Raw genomic sequence first — 18,119 nt, 5'->3', positions numbered from 1 at the left:
ACAATTAAATTAAACCTGCTAGCATTTTTTACTTGTCTATTCAATTTTATTTATAGTATCAAATCATAAAGAGTTATCTCAAGGCACTTAACAGATAGAAAAGGTCTAGACCTTACTACAGATGAACAAATGATGACCCAACAGTTCCAAAATTTCCAGTGGCATGGAAAAACTACCTATAGTAGATCATGGCAAAGCAGGGCATTAAAAGGGCGTAACAAGGCACTGCAGAGTATATATACAGTATATTATAGTAGCAATAAAGATAATCGGCCACAGCAGCAGCTGCTATTGCAGGGCGGGATGTCCACAACAGCAGCTGCCAAAACCAAAGCTCCTAAACTACCAAATCTGCTAGGCAAGAAAGCATAAGGACTCCGAGGAATAAGCTCCCCTGGAGCAAGGTTAGTAACATGCATTAAAGGGACATGAATGATAACAGATGGAGAAAGAGAGGAGATCAGTGTGTCATAGGAAGCCCCCCGGCAGTCTAAAACGATAGCAGCATAACTAAGAGCTGGTCCAAGGCAAACCTGGGCCACCCCTAAGTGTAAGCTTTATCAAAGAGGAGAGTAAAATGTTGAGTTGCCTCCCAAACCAAGATCAAGAGCTGGTTACACAGGAGAGGAGCCTGATAGCTGAAGGCTCTGGCTCCCATTGATTCTACTTTTACTTGGACAGATTCAATATTAATTGCCTGTTGGTCTAGTCGCCCTATGTGACTTGCTCAGTGGTAACACTTGAACATTTTTGTACATAAACATTAAGCAATGTACATTAACCAATAAAGAGTTTCCCAAATATTACAAACCAAATGCTATATGTGTATTTATTGGGGAAGCAATCCCCCTAGGTTCTATCTACAAGGCTTAGGTAGGCCAACACAAATGACCAAACACCTATGCAGGAAAACCAGCAATACTATAGTACACCTTTATTTTTTTTTGCATTTAGTTTTGGGTACTGGTAAAACATAAACTTTGAAATGTCTTCCAGAGAACTTGTTTTACTCCTTTGCTGTTGCTCTAGATTTAGACCAGCTGGTGGCGGTAGTGTACAAAGCCTTGTCAAAACGTCCTCACCACCAGGGAAGAAGCAGTATATAAGCAGTATATTAGCACAGATTCTGTCTATGCAGTGATTAGTAGCTTGTAATTGTGGAGCCGAGGCAAAGCTGGTGAGTCCAACATGTCTGTGCTCAACCCAACTCTTCTGCTCTGTGTGTATGGCTTCTTTTCCAATCTCCGGCCGTTGGAGCCTTTCATCACCGCCTACCTCATGGGACCAGACAAGAACCTGACAGAAACTCAGGTGAGTTAGGACAGAGACTCAGGTGAGTTAGGACAGAGACTCAGGTGGGCGCTGCCAGCTGCTTACAAGACCTTGCATCACATTTTAACTTAATGGACATGTGTAAAGTTACAGAACGCAGCAGAATGATACCCAAACTGTGCCTCCCTTTTATCAATAATTCAATTAAAAAAAAAATTAGATTAAACATTTAATTAAATTGTCAATTTCTTTAATCTGTCCTAGTAATAAAAAAATGTTAAAGGGCTCATCTGCCACACAAGAGTATCCTGACTAAGTGCTTGTTATCACTCTTCAGCACTTTTGTTGACGCTTTAAATCAATGTTTTTAACTCTCTTACTTTTTTTGTCCCTTTTTTCAACCCTTTTGACTCTTTTTTTCAATGTTTTTAACACTAACTTATTAACTTTAGTTTTACAGTTATTTTTGGAATTTATGGTCAATAAACCTCATTTATAGGAATTATACCTAATGTTTGAGTTAGAAATCAGAAATGTAAAATTAAAGGAATGTATGTTGATTGATAATTACAGACTGGAATGTTTCAACTTTTACTCAATACTATCTAAAGTTAATACTACTTTTTCAAATGCTGTAAAATTGAATGAGATACCCCAAAATTAATGAAACTAGAGATTTGTACTTGCCAAAGAGCGTTGCGTGGAATCAATCATGTTATTTGGGGTAATTAAAAAGAACATTGAAATAGGAAAACGTGTCAATTTGACCCGAGGACAACATAAGGGTTAAGGAAAACTTAAAGCTGGAAACTTAACTAACATTGCTGAGTGACTGGACCTCAGTTTTTTTTTTAACCTCTTACTGTATGAAAAGCGTCTCAGTCATTAAGGTAAATTATTATGTCTAAAACACACTTTTAGATTCACAAAAGCTTTTTTGTTTTTTTGAGAACACAAAAAACGGATATTTCACTGTTTTTTTCTTCAAATGTGGACCACAGTAGACCAGGTCCAGATCTAAAACCACTATACCTACAACTAAACTTGTCAAATCTGGACTACTTTATCCCAGAGAGGCTAAATATTCTTAAAAAAACTGTTTTATTCTATTAGTTAAAATGCTATAAAGGGGGATTTCACAGAGTATCTTTCATATGTAGACCACATAAGACCAGGCCCAGATCAAAAACCACTATACCTAGACTTGTCAAATCAGGACAAAACTATTCTAGAGAGACTAAAGATTCTTTAAAACACAGTTTCAGATTTGTAAAAGTTTTATTCTATTTGTGAAAATGCAATAAATCACGATTTTAGTTTTTTTCCTATTTAGACCACAATAGATCAGGTCCAGATCCCAAAACACTATACCTAGACTTCAAAATCTGGATCTAACTGTGGTCTAACTGTTAAATCTTGTAGAGAGGTAGTGGTAGTGGGCACATCCCCACCGGTGGGGTGCAGGGCAAAATAGGGCTGGATACAACTGAAAAAAGGATTCCCAATTATTAGCAGATTAAGATATGATAGATAGATAGATAGATAGATAGATAGATAGATAGATAGATAGATAGATAGATAGATAGATAGATAGATAGATAGATAGATAGATTTTTATTGATCCCAACAATTTGATCCCTGGAAATTCCAGTGTTGGCAGCAGCAAAATATCAGACACACAGCACACACACAGAATATGCATGAAATAACTGGATACAATTTACATGAAATAATAATAGGTTAGAATAGAAGAACAAATTATTTTAAATATATACAAGTTGGGAATACAAATGTACAACTGTCTAACTAGTATAGATAAAGCTGTATATAAACCTATTGTTTATAAACTCTAACATTATTCTATCAACAGACATTTACATCAATAGTGTAGCGTTATAATTTATTTGCCTTTGGTGTACTGTGGAGTGGGTTTAATGGCAGGCTAGCAGATACTGTTGACTAGCGCTAGCCTAGCACCAGCAAACTCTGCACCTGGAAGGACTGGATGAAAAGTGTTAAAGGGTCTCCACTGATAAAAAAACACACTGGCTAACTTGGAAATAAGGTCTTCTGTCCAAAATTCTGAACCACCCCTTTAAAAGTTGCATTACCTGTGATAGTAAAGATTTCTTATAGCGGTCAATGCAACATCGAAGCTGTTGGAGCCTCTTAGACAACGTGCTCCTCTGTTGGACCAGACCAGTGTGGGAAATAGAGTCTGCTGATCCCCTTCTTGTAAACAGCAGTGCTGATGATGATTTTCTAGTTCAGCCTGTTGTTGAAGTTGACACCCAAGTATCTGTACTTCTCCACCATGTTGGATGCAAAGGGGCTGTGGAGCCGTTCCCTTCCTCCTGAAGTCAATCACCATCTCTCTGGTCTTAACCACGTTCAGCACAACGTTACCCTAACCCAACAACTGCAGAGTCATCAGAAAATTTCCGTAGGTGACATTTTACCCTGAGTTGTTCTGGAAGTCTATGGTGTAAAAGGTGAAGAAAAAAGAAGACAGCACAGTGCCCTGTGCGGCCCATGTACAGAACACGGTTAGACGGACAAATCTGTGGTCTGTCTGTCAGGTAGTCAGTGATCCAGGAGACTGTGGACGCACCGACACCCATCATCCCTAGCTTCTCACCTAGTGGCTGGATGGTGGAGAATGCACTGGAGGAAAAACAAATAAGGGATTTTCACAGTGCCACCACCACCATTCAGTTGCAAATGAGTTTGCTGTGGAAGACAAATGGCAACGTTGTCCACTTACAGGTGAGGCTTTCATCCCTGTCCACACCACCTTCATTGTTCTGTTGCAGACTGGCCCCCAGCTTCCTCCTGTAGGAGTTTTTACACTCCCTCAGTTTATCCCACAGTTTGTGCTGTACTTCCCCTAGATCCTGTCTGTCCCATGACCTGAAAGCTTTCTTCTTCTCATTAAGAAGGACTTTCAGGTCACTGGTGATCCACGGCTTATGATTTATTGGTCTCTTGTGGGGGCAGTTAATATATTGTTGAAAGTTTGGGAAGGATTTGTTGAGTGAAACATGATTAAAATCCCCAGTGATGACCATGAAGGCACTGGGCTGCTGCGTCTCGAGTCGTGAGACAGTGGTGGGACGTCAGCAGCTGCCATCAGCAGATCACTATGGCGAACGTAAACTTCCTCGCTTAATAGTAAGAAGTAATGTGTTAAGAACCCCCCCAGATCATAGGAAATATTCTTCAGAGAGAAACCTTTTGGATTTATTACCTCAATACAATGTCTCCAAACAGCTTAAATGAAGAATTTGATATAAAGTCTTTTCTTTAATTGTGTGAGGGATTTACCTACTGTGACAAATTATATCAATGCGGGATGGTGTAGTACATAATGTTATTTTATAAGTAAGGGTTTTGGCTAGGTTTTCATTTTTTCATTGTGTGCATGTTATGTGCAATTTTATCACAAATGGTTTTATGTGGTGACTATGGGAAAGGTGGTAGGCTGTGGTAATTAGCTTGGTAATTAGTTTAAATGAGCTCAGCTGATGCATGATCAGCTGACCATGTCTGTGCCCTATGTATATGCTTGAGCCACTGTTGAATGCCATTTGCTTGAGGAAGACCTAGCAGGGTTGAAACGTTGCAGTTCTAACTCTGAAATCTCTCTTTATTGTGTTCTCAAAGCATATAACGCTTTCACAAATCTAGAAGAGTGTTTTAGACATAAATCATAGTTTACCTATATGACTTATGAACCTTCAATGGCCTACAGTAAGGGGTTGGAAAAATGGAGGATCAGTCAGCAATGTAAGTTATGTTTCCCTGCAGAATTGGACGCTGTGACTTGGAAGCTAACTTCAGCTTTGAATTTCCCTTAAATTTCCCCTTAACCGCCAAATCGGAAGCTGTGAGTCGAAACCCAACTTCAGCATTGTCAATGAGATTGAAGCACCTTTTTCTTGGATTTAACGCTCAAACCCACCAGAGAGAAGGTGAATTTCTCACTGTTCCGGAAAGTTAACCGTCATGTGCTGCAAACAGTTTACACTTAAGAGTATAAATCCATTAAACTTGGTAGAGTCCACCCTTGCAACTTTGGGCCGGCTTCACGGCACTGCACACATACGTCCATTCAGGAACCGGCTAGCAAGGTAGCAGTAGAGTTTTTTACACTATCGTAATGGCTAAGCCGGCAAAAAGCATTGTCTGACAAAGAGGAAAACGGCAGACTGACCGAGCGAGGATTCAAACACAAGTAAAATAGGAGCTGCCAAATACCAATTCCAAAGCTGTAGGGAAAGAGAGAGAAACCCGCGGGCAAAAAGCAAAGAAAAGGCTAAAACTGCATAGTGCCCCTTTTTAAAATACGTATTTTATTTTGAGTAAACGATGAGCATTTCTGTATTTGAAATACTTGAAATGTATGCTATTTTTTAACGTTGTTTATTCTCAAATATAGCCATAATCAGTGCTCCAGACTAACCTTTTACATTGATTACACTGTTATGTCTTAACTTTTTCATTCAGGTGCTCCGAAAATAATTACAGCGAGTTTGTTACCACAATTATACACTCTAAGCATTATTAGATTATACTGTCTTATGTGTTATTATACTTGTGCTTCTTGTATATGTACACAATGCTACCAGGTTAGAAAATTAATTTCAAGTTAGTGTTTGATGTGTGGCAGTAATGCATGCAGTCTGAACGTTTTACAACTAGGGATGTCCCAATCAGCTTCTTTTTGCCTCGGATCCGATTTTTTTTTTTTTATATTGAATATCTGCCAATACCGAGTCTCAAGCCAATATTTTTAGTTGCTCAGATAACAGAGCTGCACACCGTCTTTTTATTTACAAAAATAACTTAAGTTAACAAACTAACTAAAATATGTGTTACCCTTAATACATTTATCTTAGTGCAGCAAATTAGTCTTTTCTCCCAACACCATCAGTTCCCTTTAGAATCCCAGCAAACCCCCAACCAAAACATAAACTTTCTCTAAACTGTCTTGAGAACTAAATTTATTGATTCTTTAGTAAGTCTTTAATTTTCTTCTCGTTACCAACTTCGGCTCCGGGAAATAACAGCCTGTGCGCGTAGTTTCGTGGTGCAATCATGGAATAATTGTGGAGAATCATGGAATTTGCTTCTGTAAAACGGATGAAGGACTTTTTTACTTGTTGCTAAGGGCTGGCAAGCTACAAGACACGCTCTGGACAGACACTGGTGAGTGGCAGTGCGCCATCTTGGTTGGAAAGTCCAGGCAGTCTGGTGGTGTTTCTATCAGGGCTCTTGGGATTAAAGGCAGCTATCACTACAACCTGATGTAAATGATTGAAGTAAGGTAACTGTAGTAAATGCATCCCGATCAGTTAATAAAAATACCCACATAGGCTTCAATCGGATACTTGGCATCCGGACATCCCTAGTGACAATTTGTTGTCAGTTATCCGTTACAGTTGGATCAAGCTACTTACCCAAATCCATATTTCAAAAACAAAATATTATATTCCCTAAACAAAACTGATGCTTTGTAGATTGATTCAAAATAATACAGCTGTGGTCTTGTAAAAGGCTCAGTCCTTTTTTGTGTTTTGTGACACTAGCCCCAACAGGCAAACTTGCCCCAGACAGACTAATCCCTCATTAAAAATGGTCAGATCCTTTGGAATTTCTGGTTAATCCTTTAATAATTACCTCCGCCAAGTTGTAAGCTGGCCTAGAATAAAACAAGCTGTAATAAAAAAAAAATTGCCAGACCAATGGTAGCCCATACAAAGGTGGCAAATTACTGTCAGGATATCCATGCTTTGTGCGGTATCTAAAGTCATGGAAAAATTAGTTTAGGTTAAAAAGCTGATTTTTAGCTATCTATAGTACTGTAAGCCAAATCAGTTTCAGTTTAAGTAAATGCAGAATTTTTAACAAATTTTTAAGTAAATCTGACTGGAAAATATATGCATTTGGTTCCCATGAAATATTAGGCCAATTGGCCAGATGGTGAAACTCTAATTAACGCTGTCAAATCCAATTTTGGGAAAGCCACGCCCCTCACACCATAAATCCGATTGACCTGAATTTTTACACATAACTCCATCTCAATCTGCTTTACAATAAAGTCTCTTGAACCATAAATTGAACATTTAGGATGTTTTAAAAAACACAGGCTGTGTTCGAATAGTCCAAAAATGACCTCCTTTGTCCTTCACTAACCACATTTTCTTAGCCCCAAAACTAAACATCATGTGGTCAAAAACAGTGAAATGAAGGAAAATTGAAAAGGAATTATAACCGCTCCGCAGCAACGGTTGGGGCCAAGCATTTCAAACACGTACGGAAGGTGTCCAAAGTACAATTCCTGATTATGTAAAAGACATGACTGCCAATTTAGACATGTGTGCGTGTGCACGTATGGTTTGATTGCTGCATCACCTGCGTACCTGTGTGTATGTTTGCTATTCAGAAGTTGGAAAGGGGATCACAGGTAAGAAGGGGATTGAGGAATTAGGATCTGGGAAGCCACAGTTTTTCAACCTCAGCTGTGTACAAGGGATGTTTTTAGATCTCGTCTGCTCATCTTTAATCTTTCACAATCAGTAGTATTTTGTAGTTGTTGTTATATACATTTTTAAATAAAGCATTATCCTTAAGAAGATGGCGGACCTCAATTTTTGCGTTGGAAATGGTTTCAAATTTCTTCCAGTTGCATTTTTTTGTGATCGGGTTCCCACAAAATTTTGCTTCAAAGGAAAAAAGAAAAAGGACATTGCCATGCTTCATTTCTTTCTGTGCCAGCTGAATCCACTCAGTTAGACAAAGATACAGCCAGAGATGGGATTAAGTTATACATGAGCAAGTCACAAGCAAGTCTCAAGTCTTTTTTTGTGATCAGATATTCTTATTTCATTTATATTTAGAAGGGAAAGACGGGGAGGGGGGAGACCTAACAATAACAGAACAGAGCTCGCAGCTCTACAGCAAGACACACAAACACACACAAACAAACAAAAGACATTGACAGAGAGATAGACACAAGACACATGGGACACAACAGATGCAAGGGCAGCAGCAAGGGGAGCAAAAACAAAAGGGTACAACATGCACTTCAAGTACTCAGCCATGCTGAGCCACGCTCCATTTATACGAGCAGTAGAGAGCTCCGTATATGTAACATCCAGAAAGGAAAGGGTCCATGTATGAGTAGACAATTCTTGGGGTGGCTTCCAACGTGTAGCCATCATTTTCTTAGCAGCTGTTAAGTCCAGCAATTACAGTGAGATTTTGAATTTTCAAGACCTGAAGGGCTGCCAAATCCTTCAAAATCAAAACACAGTAACAGTGTCATTAATCAAGGCAGATATTTTGGATGTAATATTTTTCAAGAACTGGCCAACAGGAGAGCAATCCCAGATCATGTGAATGTAATACATTTGTGATATGTACCTTGGGCTTCAAGTGGGCAAAAATTGCATAAAGGACCATTAATTACCATAATTTAATGCATATTCACAGGGGTGAGACATATCTCACAGGACATATCCTGTGAATGAAATTGTAGTGAATCAGCTGGTCTGGATTACGTGACACTTCACTTCAATGTCAGACCATACATCATGCCAGTTCAAATTGATGCTCAGGTCTGGGCAATCGTGTTCCCAGACACTCTCAATAAGGAGGCCAAAGTGGACCGGTATTGCCAAAAACTGAGAGAGCCCCAATACCACACCACAGGTTTTTTGCTGTTTAGTAAATAGTTTCCGGATAGGAAGGATGGGCAAAGATCTCTGCCAGGGGACATCGTATGCCTGTGAGTGCTGATCTTAATTGAAGGTAAAAGAAAAATGATGAACGGGGTAGACTTTTTGTAAGTCGGAAAAAGACAACAAACCAACCTCATTGTAAATGTCTTTCAGATAATGAACCCCCCTCTGTTCACACTGTTCATATTTTGATTTCCAAAAAAGAGGACAATCCGCCGGCCTCGAAACAAAAATTCAGACAGGCATCTCAGAGGTTAATGAACATGCTTTATTATGCCTCAATGGTATAAAAATAACTTATGTAATACAATAAAATAAAATATACAACAACCTTTAGCAGAATAATAGCTCTTTTCAAATAAATAAATATGAAATAATGAATAAATACGACCTACTCTGTGTCAGCTTAAAAATCCAGCTTCAAATAAATATCTCTTAAAACCTTTTCAATGTAATAAGATAAGGTTTTTTGGTGCCCATGTGAGCTTTGAGATCTCCAGCACCTTTGTTAGACACTGAAACATATGTGCTGGCTTTGCACACGGTGCACTCCGCCTCCCACTTGTCCCAACTGGGCCGGCTTGTGGAAAGTTTTTTTTGCAGTTCAACTGTGAAGCTGCACTTACGCTTCGCATTTTGTGTGCAATGCTGCTCCGCTGTCTGATCTGCTACCTGTACGTGTGCGTCGAAGAGCCGCCAACAAGGCAATCTCTCGGAAATTACATTGTGCAACAAACGTAATTTACACTCACTCCCCCATCCCGGACAGTACGTAAAAAGTAGATGAACAGGTATGCTATTTGCACAGAACTTATTGTGATTTAAAGTGTATATGTTGTAATGCTGTGATGACACTGTGAGGCATCTGAGAGCAGTTTTACTTAGGCTCCATATTAAAAAAGTATTCATACATTCTATAGTTGTATTTTTGCATTTATTGTTTAAAGTAAATGATCTCGTCGGACGAGGTTAACCGGTACTGAGGCCAGACCGGTTACATTTTATTATTTAATTTAATTTTTAATCTGTTTATTGATCCCCAATGGGGAAATTACAATTTACATATTACCGATATTACATAGTCATATAGGTAGTGGCTTTCAACAAACCATGAATTGAAATAAGTCACTGAGGGGAAAACAGGTGAACTTGTTCTGGATGCTATTCTGTGCTTAAATTTAAAGGACACATATTATGCTAATTTTCAGGTTCATAATTATATTTTTAGGTTGTATCAGAATAGGTTTATATGGTTTGAATTTCTAAAAACACAATATTTTTGTTGTACTGCACATTGCTGCAGATCCTGTTTTCACCCTGTGTGTTTAGGTGTCTGTTTTAGCTAGAGTTCTCACTCTCACTTCCCTACTATCTTTGTTGGGAGTCACACATGCGCTGCTAGGAGCTAGGGGAAGATCACATCAGTTAGATAATTTTTCTCCAACTTTGGTCAGTACAATGCAGGTTTAGCTGGGAGACTTCTTCTCAACGAGGGCACAAACATAAGTAGATCTATTGTAGATTATGGTGAACTAGTGTTTGTTTAGCAGTGTTTTGCCATTGAGAATGAGCTAGCATACTAGCGCTAGCATTCTAGCATTCTAAAGTTCATTATATTATTAGTTGATGTGCTGCAATGTCTTCCAAAAAAAATGTATGCACAGTGCATACAGCTAGTGCAAACATGAGTATGACATAATATACCAGATTATAAAGGAATTGTGGGACGGCATTATCTCCTTTCCTTTCGTAAAAGACGTTCCAGTGTATCCAATGATAAAGTCCATATCAAAGGAAGCGTTGAAAGAACTTTTCTTAATCCCTTTGACAATTGAAACGGCTTTTATCATGGCTTCCACTTGCCAAACAATACTATTTGACAAAAGCCACATTATTGACTATCTCATCCCACACCGTAGGTTTTGAATGTTATCAAGTTTTGTGTAGATCATCATTAAAGTGGATCAAAACTTGTATGAAGCAAATTTGGTTTTCAAGATATTTAACTATAAACACTTTCGAGAAATTAATGGAACTAACAATTTAGTCAAACATCATAAAACTAAGTATCAAGGTAGATATTTTCCATCTGTGTCTGATTCTAGACTTAACAAAGCAATTTGAGCCCAGCCCATAGGGGGCACTACAAATACCAAAAATGTGCATCTCAAAACTTGGAGAGAATCTAACCGAATTTGGTGCACATACTCTGGGGGCAAGTATGAAGTAACATATGGGTGCAAATGGGCGTGCCTTTATTCATTTTTATCTGCCATCTTATGCTTTTGCTTAATTTGTCATGAGCTAGAACAGACCTGGGCATTGTACTGACCCAGGGCAACATCCGGCCCTTTGGGCGGCCCGTGGGAGATCAATTTAGGAATTGATGCCTTGTTGTTATCTAAAGCTGGTAAGGGATCTCTGCCATTTGTTTTGACCCCCTTTTTCTCCTGTTTTGTGGACAGTCAGGGAGATTAGCATTGTGTATTTTGGTTTGACGCTGTAGCTCAGTAGCCATTTTCTTTTCAGGTAGTATGGGTTTTTGTTTGTTGTTTTGGCCTTGGACACCATGACGTTTTTACAGCTTCATTTTTTGGTTGGGTTACCATTTTTGTTTATCACCCATATATATGTATAGATACTATATACATACATTCAATTTATGTAATAAAACATACTTGTTACTGTACTTTGATTTGTTAGCCTCTCTTTTGTTAGTTTGAGTTGTTGATTTGTGTTACGTCCTATCTCCCCCTAGACAGAAAACTTAAGGGTCGTGACACCAACCATAATGGCGGCTCATTTGGAATACAATCTCATATTTTACGAAAAATAGTTTTCTGAAAAGATTTTACGAAAGAAATAGGCCATGCAGTTGCTGAATCTGTATTCATTTTAGTTTGACAAAAGGTCGGTTTTAAAGATTTTTGTCAGCTTTGAGAGGCAGCGAGCCTAGCTGGATTCAGCTTGATGCAAATGAGGAGTGGGCGACTCAACACCCTGCTTCTTCAAAGTGCCTGTGACGTTTCCAGAATGCTCCTCCGATAGAAATGAATGGGAAATTGGGAAATGTCACTGTAGCCAATGCAAGGGCAGACTCGCTAAAGTGTCTCCAATATATTTTGCCATGCATTCTCACACGCTATACTTGCAAATTAAGATTTGTCTTTGTATGACTACAGGGATGCTAACAGCTGGTGGAGGACCGCTACTACCAGGTATGTCCGGATGTTCCTGGTGAAAGTCAGTGACCAAATGCGGATCCAGGATTACCACCTGGGAATCCATGTCCTTTCCTCTGGCCCCATAACCCAACCAGTATCTGGTTGACCCTCCCAATCAACCAGATATTGGAGCCCCCTACCATCCCGCTGTCCAAGAGACTCTGGACCGTGTAGGCCAGATGGCCGCTGGTGGTGGAGGATCCGCAGCAGGGCATGACGGACTAGATGGCACAAATTTAAGCTGAGACACGTGGAAGGTGAGATGGATCCTTATGGCCCGGTAGCTTCAACCGAAACAGAGATGGTCTGATGATGGACTTAACAACAAACAGATCCAAGTACCGTGGCAACATTATGCAGGACTTGGTATGCAGAGGGATTTTCCTGGACTCATTTGGTATGCTCTGTGCTCCGGAACAGCGCCTCCTGGGCGTTTCCCCAACCCTTATGGCATCAATGTAAATTCTCCTGTACTTAGGGGACCTCCAATTCTCTCTCCATGGCTGGGAACAGAGGAGGTTGAATCCCACGGAAACTTCGGATGAAGAAAGGCAGGTGGCAGAAGTGGTCAGGGAAATGTGGGTGTACTCGATCCACGGTACATTTTAAGCCAAAGTGGAAGGGTGCTGAGGTGCCACGCAGCTTAGGGATGCTTCCATGTCCTGATTGGCCCGTTCTGTCTGGCCGATGGACGGTGGATAGAAACCTGAGGATAGGCTAACAGAACCGCTGAGAGCCGACCAACAATATTCCATACACGTGAAATAAATTGTGGGCCTCTATCAGAAACTATGTCCACACTTATTCCATGGGGACAGAATACATGTTGGACAATGCGGTCCGCTGTCTCACTGGCAGTTGGTAATTAAGGTAATGCTACATAATGGGCAGATTCATAGATCTGCCCATTATCTATCTGTCTGTATATTAAGTATGGTATCATTAACAGGATACCAGGAAGACCAGTAAGAATAAGATAAACATTCACACACATTCACACTCCGATGCGCAGCACCGGGGGCAACTCGGGGTTCAGTGTCTTGCCCAAGGACACTTCGACAATGACTGCAGGGGCAGGGATCGAACCACCAACCTTCCGATTGGCAGGCAACCGCTCTACCACTGAGCCATAGCCTCCCCTAGTCAGTCTAGTCAGTGAGATTTGTAATTTCGCAGCATACAGGTAATACAGCAATTATTGATAGCGTCTAAAAAACATGGGGAAATGTAAGTTCAGTGACAAATGGCTTGAAAACAAGGAGTTGTTTTGGTTATGGTCAATGCCTGGAAATGCTTATGAAGCAAACTGCGTTATATGTCGGAAGATTTTCAAACTTGGGAAAATGGGGATCAGAGCGGTGGAATCGCAAGTACAAAGCAAAGAACACAGACTACGTGAAGGCACGCCAGCAACCCGCCATTGCTAGTTTCTTCTCCACTGCTAGCAACAATGTCAGCGCTACTACGCTAGATGTTACGAAGCCACAATTCACACAGGTCAAATGACGGGACTGAAGAAGTGTTCCAAGCAATGTTTCCAGATTCAGGGCTTGTACAGTCATTTGCTTCTGGGAAAAGACGAGACCAGATACGTGGCTAAAATTGGATTGGTCACATATATCAAAAAATAGCTCATCACAGAGGTCCAAAAATGCGGTGCGTTTGTAATTATGTTCGACGAGACACTGAACCAGAAAACCAAAAGCAAACAACTGGACTTGCATGTGCGTGTATCGTTATAAATTTGTAAGTAGACTTGCACTCTTTTGGGAAGGTTTTCTCAAGTGCCAAGTCACTGTTTTCTTTATTATAGTATATTAATTGTTTTCCAAGTATATTCACAAAAGCTCAGGAGTAGACATCAGAACTTGAACAAAAATTTGTCACATGGAGACATGAAAACACACACATAGATACACACAAACACACACACATTCCCTCACTGCAAAACACTCTTATACACTGCTGTCTACTCTCTGTCCATGGTGAGTCCTCCACAAACTGCAACCCATCAATCGGAGTCTCTCTCTCTGTGTCTGTTACACACACGCACACAAATCATATAAAAGTCTGTGCATTTTAAAAGCAGCTGGAATTGGCATTTATTTATCTTTTTGTTCAAAAGGAACAGTGTTTTTTTTTTATATTCACTTGATGTTATGTCACTTGATGTTCTAACCATTTGTTCAAGGGACCCACATTTTTTGTAAATATTGTAATAATATAATTTAGGACAGCAATTACATTTTTGTGTTATGCTTTTGCATTACACACATTAAGTCAATGTTCTTAAACGTAACTGATTATTGTCACTTTAACATACTGTTAATTTTGTGTTTACTTAGAAAGATTACTGTATATTTCCACTTTGTATTTCTGTTGTAGGTTTGGTCTTAAATTTCATGTAGAATTTGTATTATAAAGTTGTAAATTTAACTTGTTTAGACATGTAGCCACTCTCATTTTTGCCCTCCTCCTCTTGATTTCCACTGCATTCTGCATTCACCGCCTTGTCACAATTTGCCACTCTACAGATTTTCTTTTATTGCTCATCCTAGATGACAAACCTAGATAAACATTTCTACCTTGGCTCCACCTCCTTGATCGGACCTAAATCTCACAGTCAAAGTTTTTTTTTTGTCTGTAGTAGGATTATCCTTTATGATTGGACAAAGAATGATGTCAGGGGCACATGTATAGTCAAGGCAGAGTTAGTGACTTGTTAATGTGCTCTCAATTACCCAATTACCTTCCCTCCTATATTATCAGTTTTGAAAAGCTTGTTTTTGTCTTTCACGTTCAGATTGATACCACGCGTTTATATTAAACTGTTAAATGCTTTCTACCAGGCCTCTGTTTGCCATATCTAGTATTTGTTGACTAACACTAAAGCTTCTCAGTTTTCTGATTACTTTTATTACTGGTTGGCTCTCTTAAAAATACTTACATTAAAACTGAAAGTGTGATCAACACTATGCTTTATTTCTGTGCAGTTCTGTTATCACAGCTTTCATGGGCATAATAAGAGATCAGCTGGTTTCAACCGCTTCAGCGGGTGGGTAGTTCTGACCCACGATCATATATTGCACACAGGTAATTTCTTACTCAATGTCATTTATTTCCCTTACTATTGCTTTTATTTTTCATGCAGTTCTTTTGAATAATGGCTTTCAAAGAGAGAACAGATCGGTGTAATCAGTACAGATGTGTCTCCTTCAGCCTTATCCCTACTTCCTTCAAAGCACAAAAACAAACAATCTGTAGTGTGCTGTGTATTACAAAATACTTTAGTATATTTTCACAACTTGGTCTACATAATTTGATAAATGTAGCTTTAGGAGGGATACTCCCATACAGAAGGCTACATATCAAATTTAGTACAATTGTACAATTGATTTGTCCCTCCGGCCAAGGTGTCTGGTAATTTGGAATTAGTAAGAGTGGTCTACAGTAAAAAGGAACAAACCTGTCTACAAGTTTTAAAGTAAATGTAATGGAATTGAAATCTTACTACTGCCATTTTTTTAAATCTGTTATCTGCAGGTTGTCAATGAAATCTATCCAATTTGGACGTATTCCTACCTGGTGTTGCTGTTTCCTGTCTTCCTAGCCACTGACTACCTCTGTTATAAGCCTGTATTGGTTCTGCAGGCCATAAGCTTAGTAGTTACCTATGCTATGTTGCTAAAGACACAAGGCATGCTGGCCATGCAGCTCCTGGAGTGTTTCTTTGGGCTGGCCACGGCCACAGAGGTGGCCTACTACTCCTACATCTACAGCGTTGTGGAGCCTGCACACTACCAGAGAGTGACAGGTATCTGCCGCAGCATTGCTCTGTTTGGATCTGCTGCTGGATCTCTGATTGGTCAACTATTGCTCTCTGTGGCCAAAGTTCAGCTGGTCCACCTCGTCATCATCACTCTGACATCAGCCGCTGTGGCCTGTGTTGCTCCCTGGTTTCTACCCATGCCCAAGAGAAGCTTGTTCTTCCACAAGAGTCCAGGACCAGCAGAGGAGAGGCCACGCAATAGTAACACAGCACTATTGGAAAAGGCTGGGGATTCAGAGAGTGAGTTGCCTCTAAACAGCCAGGATGTCTCCCCAGTGAGTGATAATGTGTTTTTTTCGGGTCACAGGAGGGTCATGATAGGGATTCATCTGTTAAAATGTAAATAACTGTATTTGCCACACACACACTTAGTCACTTGGCCATGTTTGACCTCTCTCATTCTCCATGAAGATGTCCAGATCCTTTAAGACAGATAGCCATTGCAGTGGTCTTTTGGAGGTGTTACGGATACTGTTTGATGACTTTGTGAAGTGCTACAGGTATCAGCCCCTGCTTGCCTGGTCGCTGTGGTGGGCACTGGCTACGTGCGGCTACTTCCAGGTCATCAACTACGCTCAAGCATTATGGGAGAACGTTCGTCCATCCCACGACTATGAAATCTACAATGGCTACGTAGAGACACTGTCCACAGTGCTAGGTGAGGGTGCCACAAAGGGTTGCCACTTTTCAATCTTTTTTTTTTTAAATTTCAATTTTTCAGTAAATTTTTTAACATTCTATGTTGGATGGCATGTTGAAACACGTTGAGCATGAATGTAGGCAGACAGTAATTACAAGCTAACTCATTTACTCATTGAGTTAAAATCATGAAAAACTGGGAGATGCTTTGAGATCATTTGAAATCCCTGTAATTGTTAACCCAAGGACTAGCCAACAGGACTTGGATACAGATGTCACTAAAGTGAAGTATTATTGAACAGTATTTCTAACGGTCTTTCTTTGTTCTGTTGGCCCACAGGGGCTCTGGCAGCTCTTCTGGTGGGCTATCTGCCTGTATGCTGGGCTCTGTGGGGTGAGTTGGCTCTGTGTGCCCTCTCCCTGCTGATGGCTGTGTGTGTGTTTGTCATGGACACACTGAGAAACATCTGGCTATGTTACAGCTCATACGTCCTCTTCAGAGCCACATACTGTACATGTTGCTCATTACTGTGGCTACGTAAGTACAAAGAGGCAGCCTAGGTTTTTCTTCTTGCTCACTGCAAATTAATTTAGATTAATATAAGACCAAAGGTGGGTAGAGTAGCCAAAAACTGTACTCAAGTAAAAGTACTGTTACTTCAGAATAATTTGACTCAAGTAAACGTAGTCACCAAAATAATTACTTGAGTAAGAGTAAAAAAGTGCTTGGTGAAAAAACTAATGAAGTACTGAGTAACTGTTGAGTAACGTCGGATTTGTTTTTTTAACACAAGCATTCAATCAGACAGACGAAAATATAAAATAATCATCTTTAGGTAAATTATAGTTCAATCCAATTCCAATCAATATAAAAGGAGGACTTATGCTTTCTGTGGTTGCTTTTCTTCTGATGACTCTTCCATGAAGACCATATCTGTACAAGTATCTGTTTATAGTGGAATGGTGTAGCACAAGTCCAATGTCTGCCAGGTCTTTCTGGATGGATCGTGCAGTCAAACGTCTGTTTGGACTTGCTTTTCTCACAATCCTGCGAGCGGTTCTGTCTGATATTTTTCTTGGTCTTACAGATCTTGCTTTAACTTCCACTGTTCCTGATGACGGCCATTTCTTAATTACATTCCGAACAGAGGATATTGGCATCTGAAAACCCTTTGCTATCTTCTTCTAGCCTTTCTCCTGCTTTGTGAGCGTCAACTATTTTCAGTTTCAGTTTTCTGGACAACTGCTTAGAACTACCCATTGTGCTGATTGTTTTGGCAAGGTCAGATGAGTCTGGGCATTTAAAACCTTAAGATTGACATTACCTGGTCTTAACAGACGATGATTGAGAACAATCCATGACACTGTCAGGTCTCAGCTTTCCAAAGGGGGCGGTGCATGCTATAAACTCTG

At 39.8% G+C, this 18,119-nt stretch overlaps 1 protein-coding gene and 1 long non-coding RNA gene across 2 annotated transcripts in view; one reads left to right on the top strand and one right to left on the bottom strand.

Annotated features, from left to right (window-relative positions):
- Positions 1-311: 311 nt before the first annotated feature.
- On the bottom strand, positions 312-5,907 carry LOC117939177. The gene is made up of 3 exons (XR_004655532.1): positions 5,898-5,907; positions 1,844-1,846; positions 312-517 (listed from the first exon to the last, which is right to left on the bottom strand). It is a non-coding gene; the product is annotated as an uncharacterized LOC117939177 (long non-coding RNA).
- Positions 1,070-18,119, top strand: part of LOC117939158 (thiamine transporter 1-like) — a 19,164-nt gene continuing 2,114 nt past the window's right edge. Inside the window, 5 exon segments of the mRNA XM_034864217.1 lie at positions 1,070-1,311; positions 15,782-16,342; positions 16,479-16,725; positions 17,047-17,210; positions 17,213-17,244. Coding sequence (XP_034720108.1) covers positions 1,189-1,311; positions 15,782-16,342; positions 16,479-16,725; positions 17,047-17,210; positions 17,213-17,244 — 1,127 coding nt within the window. The 5' untranslated portion in view covers positions 1,070-1,188.

This window comes from Etheostoma cragini, chromosome 24 (genome assembly GCF_013103735.1).
Source record: "Etheostoma cragini isolate CJK2018 chromosome 24, CSU_Ecrag_1.0, whole genome shotgun sequence".
Classification (NCBI taxonomy): Eukaryota; Metazoa; Chordata; class Actinopteri; order Perciformes; family Percidae; genus Etheostoma; species Etheostoma cragini.
Note: the sequence above shows the minus strand (reverse complement) of the source record. Positions and strands in the feature narration are given on the sequence as shown.